Here is a 23,135-nt window from a genome sequence, read left to right as displayed (position 1 = left end):
TCAGAGCTGCAGTAGGCCTATATTCAAATTGACCATTGCCATATATGGATCTGTGCCATTTACTTTGAACTGGGCTGTTTTTACAGCATGAGTGGTAGTGAGTAGATGTGCTTTTTTTAAGATCAAAGCAAGACCTGCATGTAGCCACATGTGCACATTTTATTCATATCCTTTGCTAGTTAGTGAGTTATTAGCCCAATTATAGATAATTTGTAGTCAGCAATAGGGGAGTGATTGCTTCTTACAAGAACACGAAACGTTGCATTTCTAGACATATTTTTTGTCTTAAATGGGCAGTGTTGTATTTTGAGACAGGCTTGAATAAGCTAAGTAGCCAATAGGCAAATGGTAGCATAATTTGTCTGATTCTCTGCAATAATGGTGTGGGAATAATAATGCATTTTATTTTGTAAAGTGGTTTCTTGCATCAAACACAACATTTTCAGTCACCTCATTGTCTGAAGGACTAGTATATAAACAGGTTAATGTCAAGCCCTGCATGATTTTTTGAAATGTCTCATGGAATGTAGGCCTACATTGAACACCACTCATTGGCTGAATGATAGAACAGCTATTTCCATGTTAAGAGGGATGCATTTTCTCCATTGTTTTTGATCAAATTATGATCAAATAGCCACATAATTTGTTAGAATAATCATCCATAATTTTGACACCAAAGTAGAATTTTTGGGGATCACATAACAAATATTTTACATAAGTCACTGAAGCCAGTTAATTTGCAGGAATTGATTGGCCAACTGTATTTGTATTTTGTATTTATTAGGGATCCCGATTCTTCATGGGGTCCAAACACATTAAGGCATTTACATTACACATAAAACAAAAGAATAAACAGTACATCATATAACATTATTACACCTCTACATATCTACAATACAAAATGTTTAATACCAACATACAACAATATTACAATGTATGTGTGTGTAGAGTGTGTGTGCTAGCAGAGAGAATACAGTAGACGGCACACGTCAAACGTGTGATTTATGACCCTATGTCATGGGTCACGTGTGTATGCCCATATATGGGCATCCTGTCAGGACATCCTCAGGAAGTTCTCAGGTGCTCTAGGGAGTGCCCATATATGGGCATATTGTCATTTGTTTCTCACACTTTAGAGTGGGTGTTAATTTATGCATATAGTGCATCTTTTCCTTTGAAGCTGTCATGATGATGGATGTTTAGGGACCTCGTTGAACTGGGGGATGTGTTTGAACATTTCAAAGAGTATGGCCCCCACCCTCTTGTGGTGACCTTAGGGCTGTTGTCTATGAAACAGGAATGTCCGGGGGTATTGGGGGGCAGACACATTATAAATATACCCCAGAACAGCACGAGCAACCATGATAAACCACTAAAGAAATTAAACATGGATTTTGTGATCAGTAACACACCCGTGATGACCGTAATAAGGGAAGCAGGGCCTCGGTTGAAACATAGAGAAAGGTCCGAATATAAAGCATCAATATACGATACGGTTTCTAAATATGTATAGAACCCAAATACCACATGCAACTGCGATGAAAGATCAAGTGATGATGTCTAATGGACAGCAATGGGGTTATCTGTTTGATTACCCAGCCTGTAGAGTGAAACTCTATACCGTAGCCGAAGGAGAAGAATATACAGACCAGACTTTAGGAGAGGACTACAGGCTTGAAGACTGGCAGGTGTTTCGCAAGGTGGTCTGTCCCGAACTGAGAGTTATTACAAAGGGGTATAGCTTGTTCACAGGCTACGAGACCGTTGGGAAGGTGCCCCTGACTCCTCAGGAAGAATATTTCATAGGGTGAAAGTACAAGAAAGAATAGACTTCCATGTGTGTGCGTGGAGTTCTATATCAGCAACGAGAAAATCCGCAACGGCAACAACTGGGGATTTTAGGTTGCGTATGCTTATTCCTTTTAAAAGTTGGGATATAATGGAATTGAAAATGTTAGAGTTAGTGGATGCTCTTTTTATACAGAGCCAACAATGGCTAAGAAAGTGCATGATACTGTATATACAGATCCTAAGGATTATGATTCAAAGGAACCCCAAGAAAGGTCATCCTCAGAAGGGTCAGCCCCCGAAGAAAACTAAGTACGCTGCTACGTTAACCACACCCCGATACCAAAAGACTGGTTCAACAATAAAAGAAGTGCTCTTAAAGCCTCCGGTTCTTCATTTCAGCATATACCATGGATATTAATATACCATACCAGGACTCCGATACGTCATGGGTACCAGACCCTAAGGACTCTATGCCTCATAGCCTTCCACTCTACTCCTCCCAGGCAAGCCCCCCGACACATCCTACATGTACACCGCCTGAGGATGTGTTTGATGGGGTGGTCAGTACTATTCTATTTTTGTGGACACCATCAAGGCCTCTGTAGCCACACTTTTATACGTGGTGATTGGAGAGTATGTAAGAGAACAATGCATCGGTTGTGAGATCAATCACCCCAGCCAACGACGACATCCGCGTTTATACGATCCCCCACGGTATTACTTCTTCAACCATTTTGAGGAGCTGGTGAACAGACTGTGGTCCAGCCGCTTTATACCTTCGATGGTCAGAGCCCTGGAGTCTATGGGTCTTGTGCCGTCTATTCCCAGAGTTTACGGGGTAACCGAGGCTTTCCTACATGAACTGAAGGAGGTGATCTACATCCACGAGAAACTCAAAGAAATCCGGCACACACTGGTGGACGACAACAAATACAAGGAAGCTTTGGTGGCTGATGTGGTGACTTCCTGGCTCAATAAAACCCAAGAGAGCGAGTAAGAATACATATTTTTAATTTAATTTAGATGTAAAGCAACGATGTTAGAGAGAATATAAATTAATAACATATTTTGAGCGAACTTACAAAGGTGATGCAACAAATTATTGAAAATAAAGTGAACAATGTATCATCCTACACAACCCACAATACATGGGCTAATGCAGAGCATGTGCTAAAAATGGAGCAAATCATGAATCATGTAAGACATACGGGCGAGAGTCTACAATGGACACAACTGGTATCCCATCTTGTGGATGATTCTGAAGAACTAGAAACATCCTTGTCTAAGATTTTACATTATTTGTTTGAAGCACCATTTAATTGTAGCATGTATCATATTTGTTGTTTATATACTTATATAACGGGTGTGTGTGTTTTAAAAATTCAGCGATACAAGCCTGTAAATGTACAGTGAGGGAAAAAACTATTTGATCCCCTTCTGATTTTGTACGTTTGCCCACTGACAAAGAAATGATCATTCTATAATTTTAATGGTAGGTTTATTTGAACAGTGAGAGACAGAATAACAACAACAAAAATTCATAAAAACGCATGTCAAAAATGTTATAAATTGATTTGCATTTTAATGAGGGAAATAAGTATTTGACACGCTCTCAATCAGAAAGATTTCTGGCTCCCAGGTGTCTTTTATACAGGTAACGAGCTGAGATTAGGAGCACACTCTTAAAGGGAGTGCTCCTAATCTCAGTTTGTTACCTGTATAAAAGACACCTGTCCACAGAAGCAATCAATCAATCAGATTCCAAACTCTCCACCATGGCCAAGATCAAAGAGCTCTCCAAGGATGTCAGGAACAAGATTGTAGACCTACACAAGGCTGGAATGGGCTACAAGACCATCGCCAAGCAGCTTGGCGAGAAGGTGTCAACAGTTGGTGCGATTATTCGCAAATGGAAGAAACACAAAAGAACTGTCAATCTCAATCGGCCTGGGGCTCCATGCAAGATCTCACCTCGTGGAGTTGCAATGATCATGAGAACGGTGAGAAATCAGCCCAGAGCTACACGGGAGGATCTTGTCAATGACCTCAAGGCAGCTGGGATCATAGTCACCAAGAAAACAATTGGTAACACACTACGCCATGAAGGACTGAAATCCTGCAGCGCCCGCAAGGTCCCCCTGCTCAAGAAAGCACATATACATGCCCGTCATAAGTTTGCCAATGAACATCTGAATGATTCAGAGGACAACTGGGTGAAAGTGTTGTGGTCAGATGAGACCAAAATGGAGCTCTGTGGCATCAACTCGCCGTGTTTGGAGGAGGAGGAATGCTGCCTATGCTTTGGGGGTATTTTTCTGCCAAGGGGACAGGACAACTTCACTGCATCAAAGGGACAATGGACGGGTCCATGTACCGTCAAATCTTGGGTGAGAACCTCCTTCCCTCAGCCAGGGCATTGAAAATGGGTCGTGGATGGGTATTCCAGCATGACAATTACCCAAAACACACGGCCAAGGCAACAAAGGAGTGGCTCAAGAAGAAGCACATTCAGATCATGGAGTGGCTGAAGAGGGAGCTGAAGGTTTGAGTTGCCAAACGTCTTGGAGCAGATCTGCAAAGAGGAGTGGGAGAAAATCCCTCCTGAGATGTGAGCAAACCTGGTGGCCAACTACAAGAAAAGTCTGACCTCTGTGATTGCCAACAAGGGTTTTGCCACCTAGTACTAAGTCATGTTTTGCAGAGGGGTCAAATACTTATTTCCCTCATTAAAATGCAAATCAATTTATAACATTTTTGACATGCGTTTTTATGGATTTTTTGTTGTTATTCTGTCTCTCACTGTTCAAATAAACCTACCATTAAAACTACAGACGGATAATTTCTTTGTCAGTGGGCAAACGTGCAAAATCACCAGGGGATCAAATACTTTTTTACCTCACTGTAAACCAAATATACAAGGTGTTGCATGCATGGATCGTTGAGAAAACGAGGATTAATATCCTGCTACGTATCCTGAATTGTCTGTATACTTAATACTTAATGTTTGCAAAAAGAAAAGTTCTAAATTAAAATGAAATGTTCTCGTTAATGTTATTGTACATCAGAGAGGCACGAAGGATGGTGGAGCAGATGTTGAAAAACATTTATTATACCCCCTCTAACCCAGGGTCTTATGGGGGAAGGAGCGGTTCCAGAGAGCTATAGCCGAAGAAACAGGTAGCAGGTTAGGCGCTGCTCAAGTGAATAAATGGCTAGCAGAGCAGGATGCTTACACTTTGCATAAACCTGTGTGAAATTCTTTTCCATGAAATATAGTTTTTTCTACCCAACCCTTGTCTCAGTTTCAGGCGTATCTATGTGACATGCAGGCCCTTGCAGATAAAAATGATGGAAATCGCTACATGCTAACGGTTATAGATATTTTCTCTAAAATAGCATTTGTAAGGGTCTTAAAAAAAAGAGCGGGCAGAGATGACCTGGGCCTTTGACTCTATCTTGAAGGAAGGAGGAGCACCCAAGAAAGTGCAGACTGTCGACTGATTTTTTTTTTTATAATCATTTTCAGAAACTCATGAAGAAGCACAATATCGTACATTTTAATACAGGTTCGGATTTGTAAGCTTCAGTCGTTGAACGCGTTAAACTTCTTAAGGCCAGGGGGCACTATTTTCACGTCCAGATGAAAAGCGTGCCCAAAGTAAAGTGCCTGCTACTCAGGCCCAGAAGCTAGGATATGCATATTAGTAGTAGATTTGGATAGAAAACACTCTAAAGGTTGGACATATTGGAGTGCCAACAGAAGAAGATCTCAAAGGTAAGGCATGAATTATATCGTTATTTCTGAGTTTTGTGTCACACCTGGCGGGTTGAAATATGACTTTCATGTGTTTGTTTGATGGGGTCCTGTCCTCAGATAATAGCATGGTTTGCTTTCGCCGTAAAGCCTTTTTGAAATCTGACACTGGCTGGATTAACAAGAAGTTCATCTTTAAATCGATGTATAACACTTGTATGATTTATTCATTATTATTATGAGTATTTCTGTTTTTGAATTTGTCGTGCTGCTATTTCATTGGGTGTTGTCAAATCAATCCCGTTAACGGGATTGGCGCGTGAAGTGATCACTTAGAAGTTAACAGAACTTTGAAGGAGAGGATGTGGAAATATGTTACAGCTCACAACACACATAGATATGTCGATATAGTTCAAGATTGAGTAAAGGGTTACAACTACAGCTACCATGGATGAAGGCCTCCGAGGTCTCTTCTGAAAACTCTTTTCAAGTCTTTAAAAATCTGTATGGTTTGCTCCCCCTTCGCCGTAAGAAAAAAAAAGATTTTAAATTCATAGTGGGAGACTTGGTACGTATATCCAATTTGAGGGGTGTTTACGACAAAACATATGAGCAAGGTTACAGCGATGAGTTGTTCACAGTTACTGAATGTCTACCACGTATACCCACTGTCTACAAGTTAAAAGATTAAGACGGGGAGTTTATAGAGGGATCTTTTTATGAGAAGGAATTACAGAAGGTACAGTTGGGTAAAGACAAAGTCTTTCACGTGTAAGAGATTCTAGATCAAAAGAGAGAAAAGGGTAAAAAAAATAGGTGTTGGTCCGCTGGAAAAACTGGCCCCAAAAGTTCAACAGTTGGGTATTAGAGCACGATGTGGTGGAGGCATCGGGGGTTAACTTAAACCCTCATGTATGATAAAAACAACATAATTTGAGTGTACACATTGGAGGGCATCATGGAACACAATGGATTCTACCTGACTCTCCCCAGTAATGCGTCTGCACATATCTTTATATATATATATATATATAAATAACCAAAGATCTAATTAATTAAAGAACCAATTTTCCAAAGCATATAGAGTTTTCAGAGGCCTGGGAAGTAGGTCTCAGCGAGATTACATATCCTTGATATTATACCAACTATAAGGGTAAGGGCCGTGATTTTTATTGCAAAATGATATCGGAACCCCCAAAACTTAAGAATAAAAAAGGGTTCTATAGAACTGTCGACAGGAGTTGAACGAACTCCTAACCCTGAACAATATGGAAATACTCTTGAACTACAACCCTATTCATAAACGTGTACAAATCTCAGGGGCTGCTGTAATTTAGCCTACATGTTGGGGATGAGTTCCAATAAATGGACATATGTGAGAGCTAAATTATTTCCATTCCCTGTGGATATACATGCATATTTTGTGTATACCGACATCATATCCTATCAAAGGGTAGGAGACAGTTATGTGCGCCTCCTGAGAACAGTTCATATAGAGGTAAGGGATGGTGATGTAGTCACTGTTAACTATGCCCATGGATCCCACTCCCATACTCCCCGTCTCTTGTTTGGTGGCGCCGGTAGTGTGGAGCTGGACACGGACATTGAGCGGGCGTCACGTTCAGAGCCCGCTCCCCCTCATTGTCCAGCTGGGCGTCTGTACGTTACGGGCTGATCTATTGGGCCCACACGTCACCCTCCTCTGGTTATCCTGGGATCAGTCGGACGGTGCGCTGTCTTAGTGGGAAGTACTGGTGGCCCACTTTAGCTAAGGACGTGAGGGTTTATGTTTCCTCCTGCTCAGTGTGTGCTCACTGCAAGGCTCCTAGACACCTGCCCAGAGGTAAGTTACAACCCTTACCCGTTCCACAACGGTCGTGGTTGCATCTGTCGTGGATTTCCTAACCGATCTTCCACCTTCACAGGGTAACACCACGATCCTGGTCATTGTGGATAATTTTTCTAAGTTCTGTCGTCTCCTGCCTTTGCCCGGTCTCCCTACGGCCCTACAAACTGCAGAGGCCTTGTTTACGCACTTCTTCCGGCACTACGGGGTGCCTGAGGATATAGTGTCTGATCGGGGTCCCCAGTTCACGTCAAGGGTCTGGAAGGAGTTCATGGAACATCTGGGGGTCTCGGTCAGCCTTACCTCGGGTTTTCACCCTGAGAGTAACGGGCAGGTGGAGACAGTGAACCAGGATGTGGGTAGGTTCCTGAGGTCTTCCCCCCGGGCCGGGGGAGTGGGCGGCGTTCGTGCCCTGGGCAGAGATGGCCCAGAACTCGCTCTGCCACTCCTCCACTAACCTCTCCCCCTTCCAGTGTGTATTGGCGTATCAGCCTGGCTCCTTGGCATTAGAGTCAAATCGAGGCTCATGCGGTGGACGACTGGTTCAGGCGCGCGGAGGAAACATGGGAGGGCACCTATGTTCACCTTCAGCGAGCCATGCTTCGCCAGAAAGTTGGTGCAGACCGTCACCGCAGTGAGGCCCCGGTGTTCGCACTGGGAGACCGGGTCTGGCTCTCGACCCTAAACCTGCCCCTCCACCTGCCCTGCCAGAAGCTAGGTCCGCAGTTTGTGGGGCCATTTAAAGTCCTGAGGAGAGTGAACGAGGTATGTTATAGGTTACAGCTTCCCCCCGAATACCGCATTAACCCCTCGTTCCACGTGTCTCTCCTCAGGCTGGTGGTGGCTGGCCCGCTCCAGGAGTCTGAGGTGCGGGAGGTTCCTCCGGCCCCTCTGGACATCGAGGGGGCCCCAGCGCACTCCGTTCGTTCCATACTGGATTCGAGACGTCGGGCGAGGGGCCTTCAGTACCTCGTGGACTGGGAGGGGTATGGTTCGGAGGAGAGATGCTGGGTTCCGGTGGAGGACGTGTTGGACCCTTCAATGCTGCACGAGTTCCACCGTTTCCGTCCGGATTGCCCTGCGCCTCGCCCTCCGGGTCATCCCCCGAGGCTGGTGTCGGTGTCAGGGGGAGGGGGGGGGGGGTACTGTCACAACTTCTGCCGAAGTCGCTGCCTCACCTTGTTCGGGCGGTGTTCGGCGGTCGACGTCGCCAATCTTCTAGCCATCGCTGATCTATTTTTCATTTTCCATTTGTGTTGTCTTGTTTTCCAATACACCTGGTTTCATTTCCCTCATTATGTGTTGTGTATTTAGCCCTCTGTTTCCCCATGTCTTTGTGCTAGAGGTCGACCGATTAATCGGAATGGCCGATTAATTAGGGCAGATTTCAAGTTTTCATAACAAACGGATGTTGATTTTTATACGTTTATTTAACTAGGCAAGTCAGTTAAGAACACATTCTTATTTTCAATGACGGCCTAGGAACGGTGGGTTAACTGCCTTGTTCAGGTGCAGAACGACAGATTTTCACCTTGTCAGCTCGGGGGATCCAATCTTGCAACCTTACAGTCAACTAGTCCAACGCAATAACGACCTGCCTCTCTCTCATTGCACTCCACAAGGAGACTGCCTGTTATGCGAATGCAGTAAGCCAAGGTAAGTTGCTAGCTAGCATTAAACTTATCTTATAAAAAACAATCAATCATAATCACTAGTTAACTACACATGGTTGATGATATTTCTAGATATTATCTAGCGTGTCCTGCGTTGCATATAATCTGACTGAGCATACAAGTATCTAAGTACTTGACTGAGTGGTGGTAGGCAGAAGCAAGCGCGTAAACATTCATTCAAACAGCACTTTCGTGCGTTTTGCCAGCAGCTCTTCGTTATGCGTGAAGCATTGCGCTGTTTATGACTTCAAGCCTATCATCTCCCGAGATGAGGCTGGTGTAACAGAGGTGAAATGGCTATCTAGTTAGCGCGCGCTAATAGCGTTTCAAACGTCACTCGCGCTGAGCCTTCTAGTAGTTGTTCCCCTTGCTCTGCATGGGTAACGCTGCTTCGGTGGTGGCTGTTGTCGTTGTGTTGCTGGTTCGAGCCCAGGGAGGAGCGAGGAGAGGGACGGAAGCTATACTGTTACACTGGCAATACTAAAGTGCCTAAGAACATCCAATAGTCAAAGGTTAATGAAATACAAATGGTAGAGGGAAATAGTCCTATAAATCCTATAATAACCTCAACCTAAAACATCTTACCTGGGAATATTGAAGACTCATGTTAAAAGGAACCACCAGCTTTCATATGTTCTCATGTTCTGAGCAAGGAACTGAAACGTTAGCTTTCTTACATAGCACATATTGCACTTTTACTTTCTTCTCCAACACTTTGTTTTTGCATTATTTAAACCAAATTGAACATGTATCATTATCTACTTGAGGCTAAATTGATTTTATTGATGTATTATATTGTATTGTATTATATACTTATTATAAGTTAAAATAAGTGTTCATTCAGTATTGCTGTAATTGTCATTATAAAAAATAAAATAAAATAAAACGACCGATTAATCGGTATCGGCTTTTTTGGTCCTCCAATAATCGGTATCGGCGTTGAGAAATCATAATCGGTCGACCTTTACTTTGTGCGTGATTGTTTATTGTTAGGTCGGTACGTTTTCGGCTGGTTCATTCCCGGGTGCTGCCTTACTCAAGATAACAGAAAAAGAGACGATGTAACGATATTCTTCGTCCTCCTCTGACAAGGAGTAAGAAATGTCGGACCAATGCGCAGCGTGGTATGTGTTCATGATGTTTATTGACTGAACACTGAAAATACAAAATAACAACGTGAAATAAACCAAAACCAAAACAGAAAACACTAGACAGAAAATAATTAGCCACAACTAAAATGGGGAAAACAGGCTACCTAAGTATGATTCTCAATCAGAGACAACAAACAACACCTGCCTCTGATTGAGAACCATACCAGGCCAAACACATAAACACAACATAGAAAAAAGAACATAGACTACCCACCCCAACTCACGCCCTGACCAAACTAAGACAAAGACATAACAAAGGAACTAAGGTCAGAACGTGACAAACGATGTTTGTATGCGGCTATATTAACTCAATTATATATATATCTTTTTTTATTGTTTGCCAACTGATATGTGACACATAATAATGCAAAAATAACATGCAAAACAGTCAAGCCCAAAAAAAGCCCAGCTTTATTAACTCAATGATATATATATTATTTTTTTCTGTTTTTTGCTAATAATGTGGGGCTCAAAACAGGTGGGGCTCACCTGCCGTGAATGAAGGGGCCCTGTTCGTCCAGCTAGTATTGCGCCGCTTGTCCTGCCAGCAATGGAACACCGGGAGGCACACACCTCTTCTGAAACAAAAACGCGATCCTCTGTCAACGTCTCACTTCATTTCACGCGCACATCAGAGAACTACAGCCCTCTCAAAGGACTAGGTACGAGCGCGAGAGAAAAGAGAAGCTAAATACACAACGGGTGCTTGAGTCGTTTTATGTCAGGTACATGTAGCCTACTGTTCAATACCTATATAGTGTTTGGATGAATCAAAAGGCATACTTTGAGAAAATAACAGAAGGAATCAAGTGAGCAGCTCTCAGCTCTGAGCACTGAGCAGGCATGTCCCGAAGGAAGCAGAGCAATCCAAGGCAATTTAAATGTAAGTTTCTATTTCTCTACCTTTTGTGTTGCTTTATTAAAAAACATATTTAAACGCATGCTGTATTATCTTCAACATATAGAATGTATTTCACAATAGAAAGTGAGAGACATCATTACGATCAACTTTTGATTCGTAAATATTTCAGCAGCCTAGGCATGTCCCGAAGGAAGCAAAGCAATCCAAGGCAATTTAAACGTAAATGACTTCTGTGTTGCTTTATTAAAACACAGAATACACGGGTTACTGAAATATTTACGAATTAAAAGTTGATTGTAATGATGTCTCTCACTCTCTATTGTGAAATACATTCTACATGTTGAAAAAATACAGCATGTGTGGAAATATGCAAGTGTATTTGGAAGAAATCATCATCATTATAGCAGTAGGCCTATATACTATATAATGAATGGTCACAATCATTTGTAAATAGTTGTATACAAAATGTTCTGGAGTTTTGTGAAACGTGGTAATTTTTGCAACTGTTGTTCTTGAGCTAGTGCAGTCTACTTTTTGTTGTTGTTGCTCTTTTCATACTATTTCTTAGAAGTGTATGATTTAATACAATGTATCCATGTGTTCCATCAGCAGCCATGTGAAATTCTTATATTAGGGCCAACTGATTGTATTGACTGATTTCCTTATATGAACTGTAACTCAGTAAAATCTTGTTGCATTTATATTTTTGTTCAGTGTATTTTTAACCACTAAAAGTCACTGCATTAAATATCATTTTTCTGTTTGCTTGTGGGAAGATTTGTATTGTCATTTATCATTGATTCGGGGTAAAATCACCCAACACATTCTGATGACCTGTCCTAAACCTTTAACCTCATACAAACCACTGCCCTCATATGGCATTTGTTTACACATTACATGTTTCTAAATATATATATATATATTTCATCATGACTATGCCCGTGGCTGTTTATGATAGGTTATGTTATTGTTATGACAGTGTTATAACTTATTACCGAGAGTTCAAGTGAAGTGTTTACCTTGTATATAATGCAGTCTGTTCTGCTCACCTTATGTCATTGGACTGCCTTGGTGTTATCAGAGTAAAAACTCTAGTGTGTTTAAATCATTGAACTATTTCAACCCTTCTAACTTACATTAGGTCAACGCACCTGTATGTACTTTAATACAGTGTGTACTGTAATGCAGTGTGTACGTCTCACCCCCTATCATTGGGTTATACGTCAAAGTAAAAACTCAAGTATAGTTGGGGGAATGTGGTGAGCCTGAGAGCCAGCCCATCAGCACAGACAGTTATAGCAGAGGACAAAAAGGTTGTTAAAGGGTGAGGAGGATTTTTCTGCTCCCCCTTCAATGGAACGCATTGCCCCTGCCTGTTATCTGGCCATGCGATTCACAGTGAGCAGAGTATTTTAATATTTAGCTTATTCCATTCTCTGGGGTGCCCTCTGCAGAGCAGATAAAAAAGAGGAGGTCTGAAAGAGCTCCATTAATTTGCCCTGATGACTGAGGTGATAAGGGGAGATAATGGAGAAGATAAGCTGTAGAAGATATACCATCAGACACCCCATTATTACCATTAGAATTCCAGCCTGGCAGTCTGCAGTTTCCTGATAATCCCCCACCACCACTGGATGATAACACAAAAAATAGTCACTCTGTCCACACTCCCGAGGCCCTTTGTTATCCCACCTCCAGGATATTCTGATAATATGGTGATATATATATATTATGTCTTTTTTCCCCCGCCTCAACTTTTGTGCCCATATTAGTATAATTATTTCTCTATTTTTTCCATCACACAGAGATATAACAAAGGCATTTCTTTCTGGGAATCTTTCACGTTGGTTTTTCCACCTTCTTTCATCTTGCCTTCCTCCCCCCCCAAAATACAGAGCTTTTATTGTAATAAGAGTTAGATCCCAAAACTAGATAGATGAAAAGGTGGTGTTGTATGGGAAAACATATATCAATGGTATCAGCCAAATCTAACCAGCCCAAGTTGGTAGCAGCTGTTGTTCTTTGCCTTATCACCTCCAAGCCAATATGCCAATAAATATTGTTCAGATTGGGCTGGCCAAAGTTATGACAGGGGGATTAAAATAATGTCCAGTGCATTGCAGATTGGGCTAGGCTGGGTATGTGTGATATGTGGTCGTGCTTTGAAACCTTCACAGTGTCCACACACCACCATGTCTCTTCTACACACACTGTACAACTTTAAGAAGTACCGTATTAATTATTTACATAAAATTGCATGGCAATGCACTCTGGGTGATTTGAAGCGTAAACAGTCAATTATACCGTAAATTCCAAAGAAATCTTGGTTTAACAGTACATTACTGTTACTGTACAGCATTGTGGGATCAGCAACTTGCAACCTTTTCAAATAATTGGGGTGGCAGGGTAGCCTAGTGGTTAGAGAGTTGGACTAGTAACCGGAAGGTTGCAAGTTCAAACCCCCGAGCTGACAAGGTACAAATCTGTCGTTCTGCCCCTGAACAGGCAGTTAACCCACTGTTCCTAGGCCGTCACTGAAAATAAGAATTTGTTCTTAACTGACTTGCCTAGTTAAATAAAGGTAAAATAAATAAAGAAATTCGTATAGCACTTTGTGACATCGGCTGATGTAAAAAGGGCTTTATAAATACATTTGATTTGACTTGAATTAGGATTGATAGGACTGAGAGACATCAAGGTCTGAAGTGAACCAAACATGGTGTGTAAAACGTTTACTGCATAGGATTTACCTAAACGAATTACACCAAACATTACACTGTAATAAAAACAGTGATTTATACAGTCCATTTTTACATTAATCAACAGTAAAATACTGTGAAGCATTATACTGCAACATACTGTAAATGATGGTGCATTATCAAAACATTTTGTGGGCAGTGAAAGAATTGCTGTATTTTGAATGATACTGTAATTCGATCCCACAGAATACAGTACCATAACATATCTTTGGAGCGCTAAAAACCTTTTGACCACTAATGGGTTCACGGTGTTGTTGTTTCAGGCTCATTAACGTATTTTGCGGTTTGCCTTGTAAGAGGCTATATTTGTTGCACCTGTGAGTAAGAACGCTGTACCAATTGAACTCCTATGTGGTTATAGTGACCCATTTGTTTTGAGACCCACATTTTTTTTGCCTGTTTTGCATGTTATTTTGGCATTAAAACGTGTCATATATCAGTTTGCAAACAATGTAAAAAATAATATATATCATTGAGTTAATAAAGCCGCATACAAACATGGTCTCTTTTTTGTTTTCTTGAGTAAGGCAGGTCACTTTCTTATTTTATTGGTCAATAGGAAAGTGATCAGATGAAGCAAATACTAAACTACAGGAATGCTTTGCTAGTACAAACTGGATTATGTTCCGGGATTCTTCCGATGGCATTGAGGAGTGCACCACATCAGTCACTGGCTTCATCAATAAGTGCATTGATGATGTCATCCCCATAGTGACCGTACGTACATACCCCAACCAGAAGCCATAGATTACAGGCAACATCTGCACTGAGCTAAAGGCTAGAGCTGCTGCTTTCAAGGAGCGGGACTCGGAAGCTTATGAGATATCCCTCTATGCCCTCCGACGAACCATCAGACAGGCAAAGCATCAATACAAGACTAAACTTGAATCGTACTACACCAGCTCCGACGCTCGTCGGATGTGGCAGGGCCTGCAAACTATGACAGACTACAAAGGGAAGGACAGCCGAGAGCTGCCCAGTGACACAAGCCTACCGGACGAGCTAAATAACGTCTATGCTCGCTTCGAAGCAAGTAACACTGAAACATGCACGAGAGCATCAGCTGTTCCAGATGACTGTGTGATCACGCTCTCCGTAGCCGATGTGAGTAAGACCTCTAAACAGGTCAACATTCACAAGGCCGCAGGGCCAGAAGGGTTGCCAGGATGTGTACTCAGAGCATGCGCTGACCAACTGGCAAGTGTCTTCACTGACATGTTCAACCTGTCCCTGACGGAGTCTGTAATTCCAACATGTTTCAAGCAGACCGCCATAGTCCCTGTGCCCAAGAAGGTAACATGCCTCAGTGACTACCGACCCGTAGCACACATGTCTGTAGCCATGAAGTGATTTGAAAAGCTGGTCATGGCTCACATCAACACCATTATCACAGAAACCCTAGACCCACTCCAATTTGCATACCGCCACAACAGACATTCTTGTCGTGATGTGTGTTTTGTCCTTTGTATATTTGTAAAGTTTGTTTTTTATCCCAGCCCCCGTCCCCAGCCCCCGTCCCCGTAGGAGGCCTTTTGCCTTTTGGTAGGCCATCGTTGTAAATAGGAATTTGTTCTTAACTGACTTGCCTAGTTAAATAAAGGTTAAATACAATGTAAAGGTCCACAGATGATGCAATCTCTATTGCACTCAACACAAGGTACACCTATGTGAGAATGCTATTCATTGACTACAGCTCATCGTTCATTACCAGAGTGCCCTCAAAGCTCATCACTAAGCTACTTTACAGTAGGTGTACTGTAAAATGCAATACAGAATTTTGCTAGCCACTGAGTTGCCTGTAAGTTACTCTCAAATTCACAGCTGTAATGGTTTTCGCCCTCCTCTTCTGGGGAGGAGTAGGAAGGATCGGACCAATGCGCAGCGTGGTAAGTGTCCATAATGAAATGAAATATATCATATGAAATGAAATATTTAATGAAATATAACTGAACACAGAAAACAAAAGAATAAGAGAATAAATGGAAACCGACACAGTCCCGTATGGAGCAAACGCTGACACGGAAAATAATCACCCACAACCAAAATGGGGAAAACAGGCTACCTAAGTATGATTCTCAATCAGAGACAATGATCGACAGCTGCCTCTGATTGAGAACCATACCAGGTCAAACACAGAAATACAACATAGAAAAAAGAACATAGACTACCCACCCCAACTCACGCCCTGACCAAACTAACACAAATACATAATAAAGGAACTAAGGTCAGAACGTGACAACGGCAACCCCTTTACAGTGTATAGTAGTTCCAGGTGATCAGAATTTGAATAAACAATATGACATGTATGTTCTAAATATTCTAAATTCCCCTTATTAATTATCAAAGTCTGACTTCTATTGTTATTATATGCCAATTTGATAGTGTGGCTCTCAGTCAGTGAAGAATTAATAATTCCCAGATCAATGCGACATGAAGAGGGGTGACTGCATGCCAGCGTCCCTCTCTCCATCCAGCATCTGTGCACTCTGATAATTAGGTAGACTGTGTTGTGGTCCATTGGTCTACAAAGAGGCGGCAGGTAGCCTAACGGTTACGAGCGTTCGGCCAGTATCCAAAAGTTTTCCGTTTTGAATTCCAGATCGTACTAGGTGAAAATCTGTCAATGTGCCTTTGAGCAAGGCACTTAACTCTAATTGGGTAAGAGCGATTGACACATGTACAGTAGTTGGGACCTGACTAAGAGGAGTTCATGTTCCTTTCTCTCCCCCTCTACAATATTATAATACAATACTCTGCATCGTTTCACGTTGATGATGGATATCACTGCGACCAAGATGGCACAGGGATGAAAGGAGTGTTGTCAGATGATCCTCTCTGTTAGCAAGCGGAGCACTGAGCGGTCTGGCCAAGTCCGACCCTGTGGGAGGTTATGAAAGGTGTTGATGACTGCTTTCTTTGTTAAATGAGGGGGGTTGATAACTACTTCCTCGGATGAATGAAAGGTGTTGATTTGTTACAGTGTTTCCCTTTTGGGGTAGATTTACTGTGGTGTACATTTGGGGCTATTGTGTTGAGAGGCTGGTTAGAAAGTGTTGGAGTTGATGAGAGTGAATGAATGAATTGTATGGACTGTTTGGGCAACTTTCTGTTGTGCCTCAATATGCAGAGAAAATGTGCATTAAAGAATAGAATCTGTCTTCAATTAACCACACTGGAAAAACTTTTAAAGTTTGTTTTGTGATGGAAGAATGAGGTACTGGTGTGAACTGCTTAATTCCAGAATTGACACAATCATTGCAATCCATTGAAATTGGCCTTGTTCTTTTCTGATATAATCAATGTAAAAAAGCAAGACAAGCAAGATGTTTATTTGACAAATCTTTATCACTTATGTTCCAGTGTTTGTAGATTTGCTATTAGTGATGTCCAGCAAGCCTGCGGCAACAACATCCCTTTTATTTTCAGGTTAACCTTCAGTTAGCTTGCAGGGATCAATGCTCGTGTTAGTCAACCACCATTATCAGTTACACGATCTCCCTTCTGTTTGTTGTTGTTGAATAACATCGATACCAATATCTAGTCTGCTCATGGTAGAACACAGAATGCGAGTTGTGAAGAAAAAAAACATTGCAGGATGGAATTCTTTCATTGATTCGTTTTTCTGCACAGATGGATTTGTGGATTTTCCTCAAAGTATGGCATGATAATCAGTGTGTTCTAATGTATTGTAAATGTAAAGGATTTGATTCAGAGAGGAAGGAAGTTGATTTTGTTCTGTAATTCGCTTAATTTAATTCCTTGTTGTAATTTTAATAATCAGTGAAGTTCAGAAAGGATTTGACTGTAGAGAGAGAGAGAGAGAGAGAGAGAGAGAGAGAGAGAGAGAGAGAAGGCCTAACCCTACTAGAGTCTGAAGTTTTCTGATGATCTGGTGCTCCTGTCCCTAACCAAGGAGGGTCTACAGCAACACCTAGATCTTCTGCACAGATTTTGTCAGACAAGGGGCCCTGACAGTAAATCTCAGTAAGACCAAAATGATGGTGTTCCAAAGAAGGTCCAGTTGCAAGGACAACAAATACAAATAACTTTTGTATTTAATATATAAATAACTTCCACAATGCTGTGAACAATCTTAGAGACAACGCAAGAAGGGCCTTCTAACCCTATTACATAAAATTCGATATACTAAGTAGGATCTGGCAAAAAATACTTGAAACATTTATAGAACCCATTGCCCTTTATGTCTGGGATCCGCTCACCAACCAAGAATTCACAAAATGGGACAATCACCAAATTAATACTCTGCATGCAGAATTCTGCAAAAATATCCCCAGAGTACAACATAAAACAGCAAATAATGCAGGCAGAGCAGAATTAGGCCGATACCCGCTAATGATCAAAATCCAGAAAAGAGACGTTAAATTCTACACCCAACTAAAAGGAAGCGATTCCCAAACCTTCGATAACAAAGCCATCACCTACAGAGAGATGAACCTAAGCAAATTGGTCCTGGGGCTCTGTTCACAAACAGACCCCAGAGATCCCCAGGACAGCAACTCAGTTAGACCCAACCAAATCATGAGAAAACAAAGAGATAATTGCTTGACACATTGGAAGAACATTTTTTTAAAACAAAAATTAACCCAAAAAATGAGAAAACTAGAACGCTGTTTGACCCTATACAGAGAGTGCACAGTGACAGAATACCTGACCAGTATGACTGACCAAAGCTGCTGCTCCAGTTTCAACTGTTCTGCCTGCGGCTATGGAACCCTGACCTGTTCACCAGACGTGCTACCTGTCCCAGACCTGCTGTTTTCAGCTATCTAGAGACAGCAGGAGCGGTAGAGATACTCTGAATGATCGGCTATGAAAAGCCAACTGACATTTACTCCTGAGGTGCTGACTTGTTGCACCCTCAACAACTACTGTGATTATTATTATTTGACCCTGCTGGTCATTTATGAATATTTGAACATCTTGGCCATGTTCTGTTATAATCTCCACCCCTCATAGCCTGGTTTCTCTCTAGGTTTCTTCCTAGATTTTGGCCTTTCTAGGGAGTTTTTCCTAGCCACTGTGCTTCTACACCTGCATTGTTTGCTGTTTGGGGTTTTAGGCTGGGTTTCTGTACAGTACTTTGATAAATCAGCTGATGTAAGAAGAGCTATATAAATACATTTGATTTGATTTAAGGAAAGCTTTGACTATTTACAGACTCAGTGAGCATAGCCATGCTATGGAGAGAGGCCGCCGTCGGCAGACCTGGCTCTCAAGATAAGACAGGCTATGTGCACACTGCCCACAAAATGAGGTGGAAACTGAGCTGCACTTCCTAACGTTCTGCCAAATGTTTGACCATATTAGAGACACATATTTCCCTCAGATTACACAGACCCATGCAGATCTTACTTACTTTTCAGCAAAACTCTATAAACACATTCTCATACTCAAAACACATTCTGCACTCTAATGCACAATGTCATCCATACTGGTAAACACAAGTGGCAACAATCAAATACAAATAGAGAACCCATGTCATTGATTGAACACAACCATTCAAAATTGATTTAACCTGTTTCAAATGATGCGACACAACCAATATAAACCTGTTCAGAGAGCAAACAGGTTGTTGAAGGTGGGAAGGAGAACGTCTGAGAATGGATACTGTAGTACAGCGCATTGTAGGCTGTATACTGTACAATAGACAAATTGTATGGCCCTGAACATTGTGCTTTACATTTATTAACAGTACTGACTACTCAATAGATTTTGACTGGTTGCAGGTTCATATCAACAAAGAACAAGAATTACAGTATCACAGAGACAAAGGACAAGTTTGTGAGATGCAGGGTACAGTACTGTAAAAATAGGGGTACAAGGAGGAGGAAGAACAAAAATCAAAATTGCAAAGTGCAAAGCACTTTGTGAGTGAGTGAGTGAGTGAGTGAGTGAGAGAGAGAGAGAGACAGAGAGAGGGAGAGAGAGAGAGGGAGAGGGTCTGGGTCTGAAGAGGAGAGTGAAGGTGATAAATTGGAAGGGAAGACAGACAGGTCTGATAAACACAGATTGGTTGATGTGAGGCAGCCAGACCAGCCACCAAGGAATCAACAGTTTGACTGTTGCAACTAGATCAAAATCTCTAGATCTCTTCAAACAGGGGGAACAGTAAGCAAGTCAAGGACAAACTCAGGTCAACTGTCCTTCCGTCTCCTTTCCTTTCTGAGTCTACCAGTGTCCCTCTATTGTGAAGTTTAGGCTTTATTTTGTTGACACTAAATACAAGAGGCAACACTTAAGGAAGTATTGGTGCTCCTCTCCTCTCTCCCAGTTAAAAGGTGTGTGTGGGGGGGGGGGGGGGGGCGACATTCATTATTCTGGGGGATTTGAACCTTTGGTGGTTAAGGGCTGTGCAATCAGTCTTCATAATCTCATTTAAAGATGGAAATAAACAATCAGTCTTCATGGTGAGGAAGAAAGCCCAGAGATGCACGTGGGTAGGATTATGGTAATGTGGGAATGAAACAAGCGTCTTTAATACACTGCACTAATAACTCTTTATGCATGCGAGAAGAAGATGGTTCCAACAAAAATGGGGGAAGACGAATCTCAATCACATTGTTTCTTTGAACTGAAAACTATAATTTGCATGCAGATTTTTCAACATTAATCTGGGACTATTTGTTACAGATGGTAAATGTTCAGAGAACAAGTCAGAAAAAGGCCACATTCTGAGCTAGAATCAGGTCTTCCATGTCCATATGACCTTATTCATTATGATCTAAAAGGCTAAACTGATGCAATGTTGAGGGAGACATTTTTATCTTCCCTCAAGTCCTGGAGGTAAACAACAGTTAATTTAGGTCTCAGGTTGTGCTTTCTCTCTCTCTCTCTCTCTCTCTCTCTCTCTCTCTCTCTCTCTCTCTCTCTCTCTCTCTCTCTCTCTCTCGATTCCTAGCCCACTGAAAACAGCCCTGAGGTGATAGCAGCACAGACCTAGGGAGAAATAGAGAGAGGGAGAGAGAGTAAGAGTGAGAAAGAGAGAGTGATATAGAGAGAGGCCAGAGATAGAGAGAGCCGTTAGTCACGGCACTGAGGAGATTGGACACACAATGCAGCATGGCACCGCACAGCGTAACGTGGTGGATCGGATTCCCTTGTCCCCAGCCAAGGTGCCACAGCTGCGTGTTTGATGTGTGGCAGCCGGGCAGGAGGGGCATGTGGAGAGTGCTATGCTCTCTCTCTCTCTGAAATAAAAATTCTGATCGCATTATTGGCATGAAATACAATTTGTAGATTTTTCCAAAGCAGTATAGTGGTATAGCATTTCAGTAAATACAGTACAATGCAATGAGGATAATGAAATACAGTTAATTTCAGTCGTAATAATAATAATAGTACATATAATCATGTATACAGGTACAACAATACTGCTGTTGTATTGTGTAATCTTCGGTTGATACATTTAATAAAAAATAAAAATAAGATTATAAAAAAATATATGTATTGGCAAATAAATAAAAAACAAAATAAATGTACATGGATGATGGTCACACAATTACTTGTAAGTTATATACATGTAAATACTTCAAGTAGTTAATGGCCATGGGATGTCCCTAAGACTATGGCAATCATATACGTACATACTGTATCTGGCAGTAATATTTTAGGTTTCTCCCTCATCCAAATTCACAGCTTTATGTCATTAGTAAATGCATAGAAGTTGGGAATTGATTGAGATATTTTCTTGAAAAATATGATCTTATTTGGGAGTATTTCTCACAGTAGAGGAAAACGTGCATCTCTGTCTCTACCTCCCCTGTCGTGCAGTGACCACATAGACACTCCTCTTTGGATAGCCATGTCTTTTTGTGTCTCCCTTTTTCGATAGCCAATTAGTGATCACTGAGCCTGTATTTGGTCAGGATCTGTCTATGTTTTGTATCTCTGATAGCTCTGCAGCTCAGGAGTACTGTGTTTAAGCATTTTATTATTGATTCTGCCAGGGCCACATGCCTTTCCAGGTTTAAGGCGTTGTATTTTCTTTGAAAGTTCAGCCTGTGTAAGTTGGTAGTCTATTGGGTTCTGGTTGTTTTTAATTGTGTGTTGTGAGGAGCTGCGTTTTTCTTGAATATTTTGGGGATTTAAAGTAAGGTCTTCTGATGGTATTATTTCATAGAGATTTCTTAATTTTTTATCTCCAAATGTTACCATTTTGAATGGCTAGGTCATTCATTTGTTTTCCATTTAAACCATTCCATTTCTCCCAGAACAATCTTCAATCTCTTTCAGAGTATTTCCAAAATGCTTCCATTTCTTCCATTTTAGAAGATTTTGTTTGTATTCTTTCAATGTGTCACAATATTGTTGCCGAACGTCTCTATCCTGTGGTTGGTGATGTTTTCTACTTGATTAAGCTCTAAAACATTTTCTTATGAGATTACGTTCAGCATCAAACAATTTTCCTTTTTGAGGTTTCCAATTCAAAATTTTTCCCCCCGTTTGCATAAATGTACTTTTGTGGCTACTTTATGATATATCTCATTTAATTTATTCACAGCCAAATTTATGTCAGGGAGGTTTGGGCTGAATGTACTTGAATGGAAATCAGTGATACAGATTGTAATTTCTGGGCAATGCACTGCTGTGTTTAAGTGTGCTGCTATGTCAGGGGCCCATCTGTATATTTTATTTAGATTCATCAGTGTACACAAACAGTGTACACAAACAGTGTACACAAACAGTGTACACAAACAGTGTACACCCGTAATGGTGTCTGTGGTCTGACAGTGAATGCACTAATGGTGGAGGGGTTCAAGTCTGAGATTGCATAGTCAACAACATTGGTCACGAGAGCTGAGCAGTAGGTGAATCTTCCCAAAGAAGAGATGCACTCTCCTTTCCATTTTAGTTTACTACCTGGTCAGGGCTATTTCTATTACTAGTGGGGTATATGGAGGGACGTCCAAATGTACTGTATGTCTATTACCCTCAGGCTTTGCGGTTCAGAAGCTGTTCTAGCATTAAAATCCCTACACAAACTGACATTCCCCTCATCTTGAAACTGGTTGGTCTCTCTTTGGAGATGATCAGAAAACTGATCATCATAGTAAGATGAATCTGAGGGAGAAGCATAAACCACACCTATGGATAAATCATTGTCACTAAGGATTGTGCCCTTTTCTGAGTTTAACCAAATCTGGGTGTTACCCTTTTTATTTTTCTCAGTGAAGGGTCCCGTTTATATCATATGATCAATCCTCCCATGTCCCTGCCCTGTTTTATGTTTTAATGTTTTAATGATTGAAGTAGAATTTCCCTATAGCCCGAAGGACTTT

General features: G+C 41.4%; 1 protein-coding gene across 1 annotated transcript in view; it reads left to right on the top strand.

Moving 5' to 3' along the window:
• Window positions 1–10,827: 10,827 nt before the first annotated feature.
• LOC109906944 (zinc finger protein ZFPM2-like) overlaps window positions 10,828–23,135 on the top strand; it is a 116,822-nt gene continuing 104,514 nt past the window's right edge. Inside the window, exon 1 of the mRNA XM_031793808.1 lies at window positions 10,828–11,098. Within this exon, the coding sequence (XP_031649668.1) occupies window positions 11,059–11,098 (40 nt within the window). The 5' untranslated portion in view covers window positions 10,828–11,058. The remainder of the gene's footprint in view (window positions 11,099–23,135) is intronic.

This window comes from Oncorhynchus kisutch, linkage group LG17, assembly GCF_002021735.2.
Source record: "Oncorhynchus kisutch isolate 150728-3 linkage group LG17, Okis_V2, whole genome shotgun sequence".
Lineage (NCBI taxonomy): Eukaryota > Metazoa > Chordata > Actinopteri > Salmoniformes > Salmonidae > Oncorhynchus > Oncorhynchus kisutch.
Note: the sequence above shows the minus strand (reverse complement) of the source record. Positions and strands in the feature narration are given on the sequence as shown.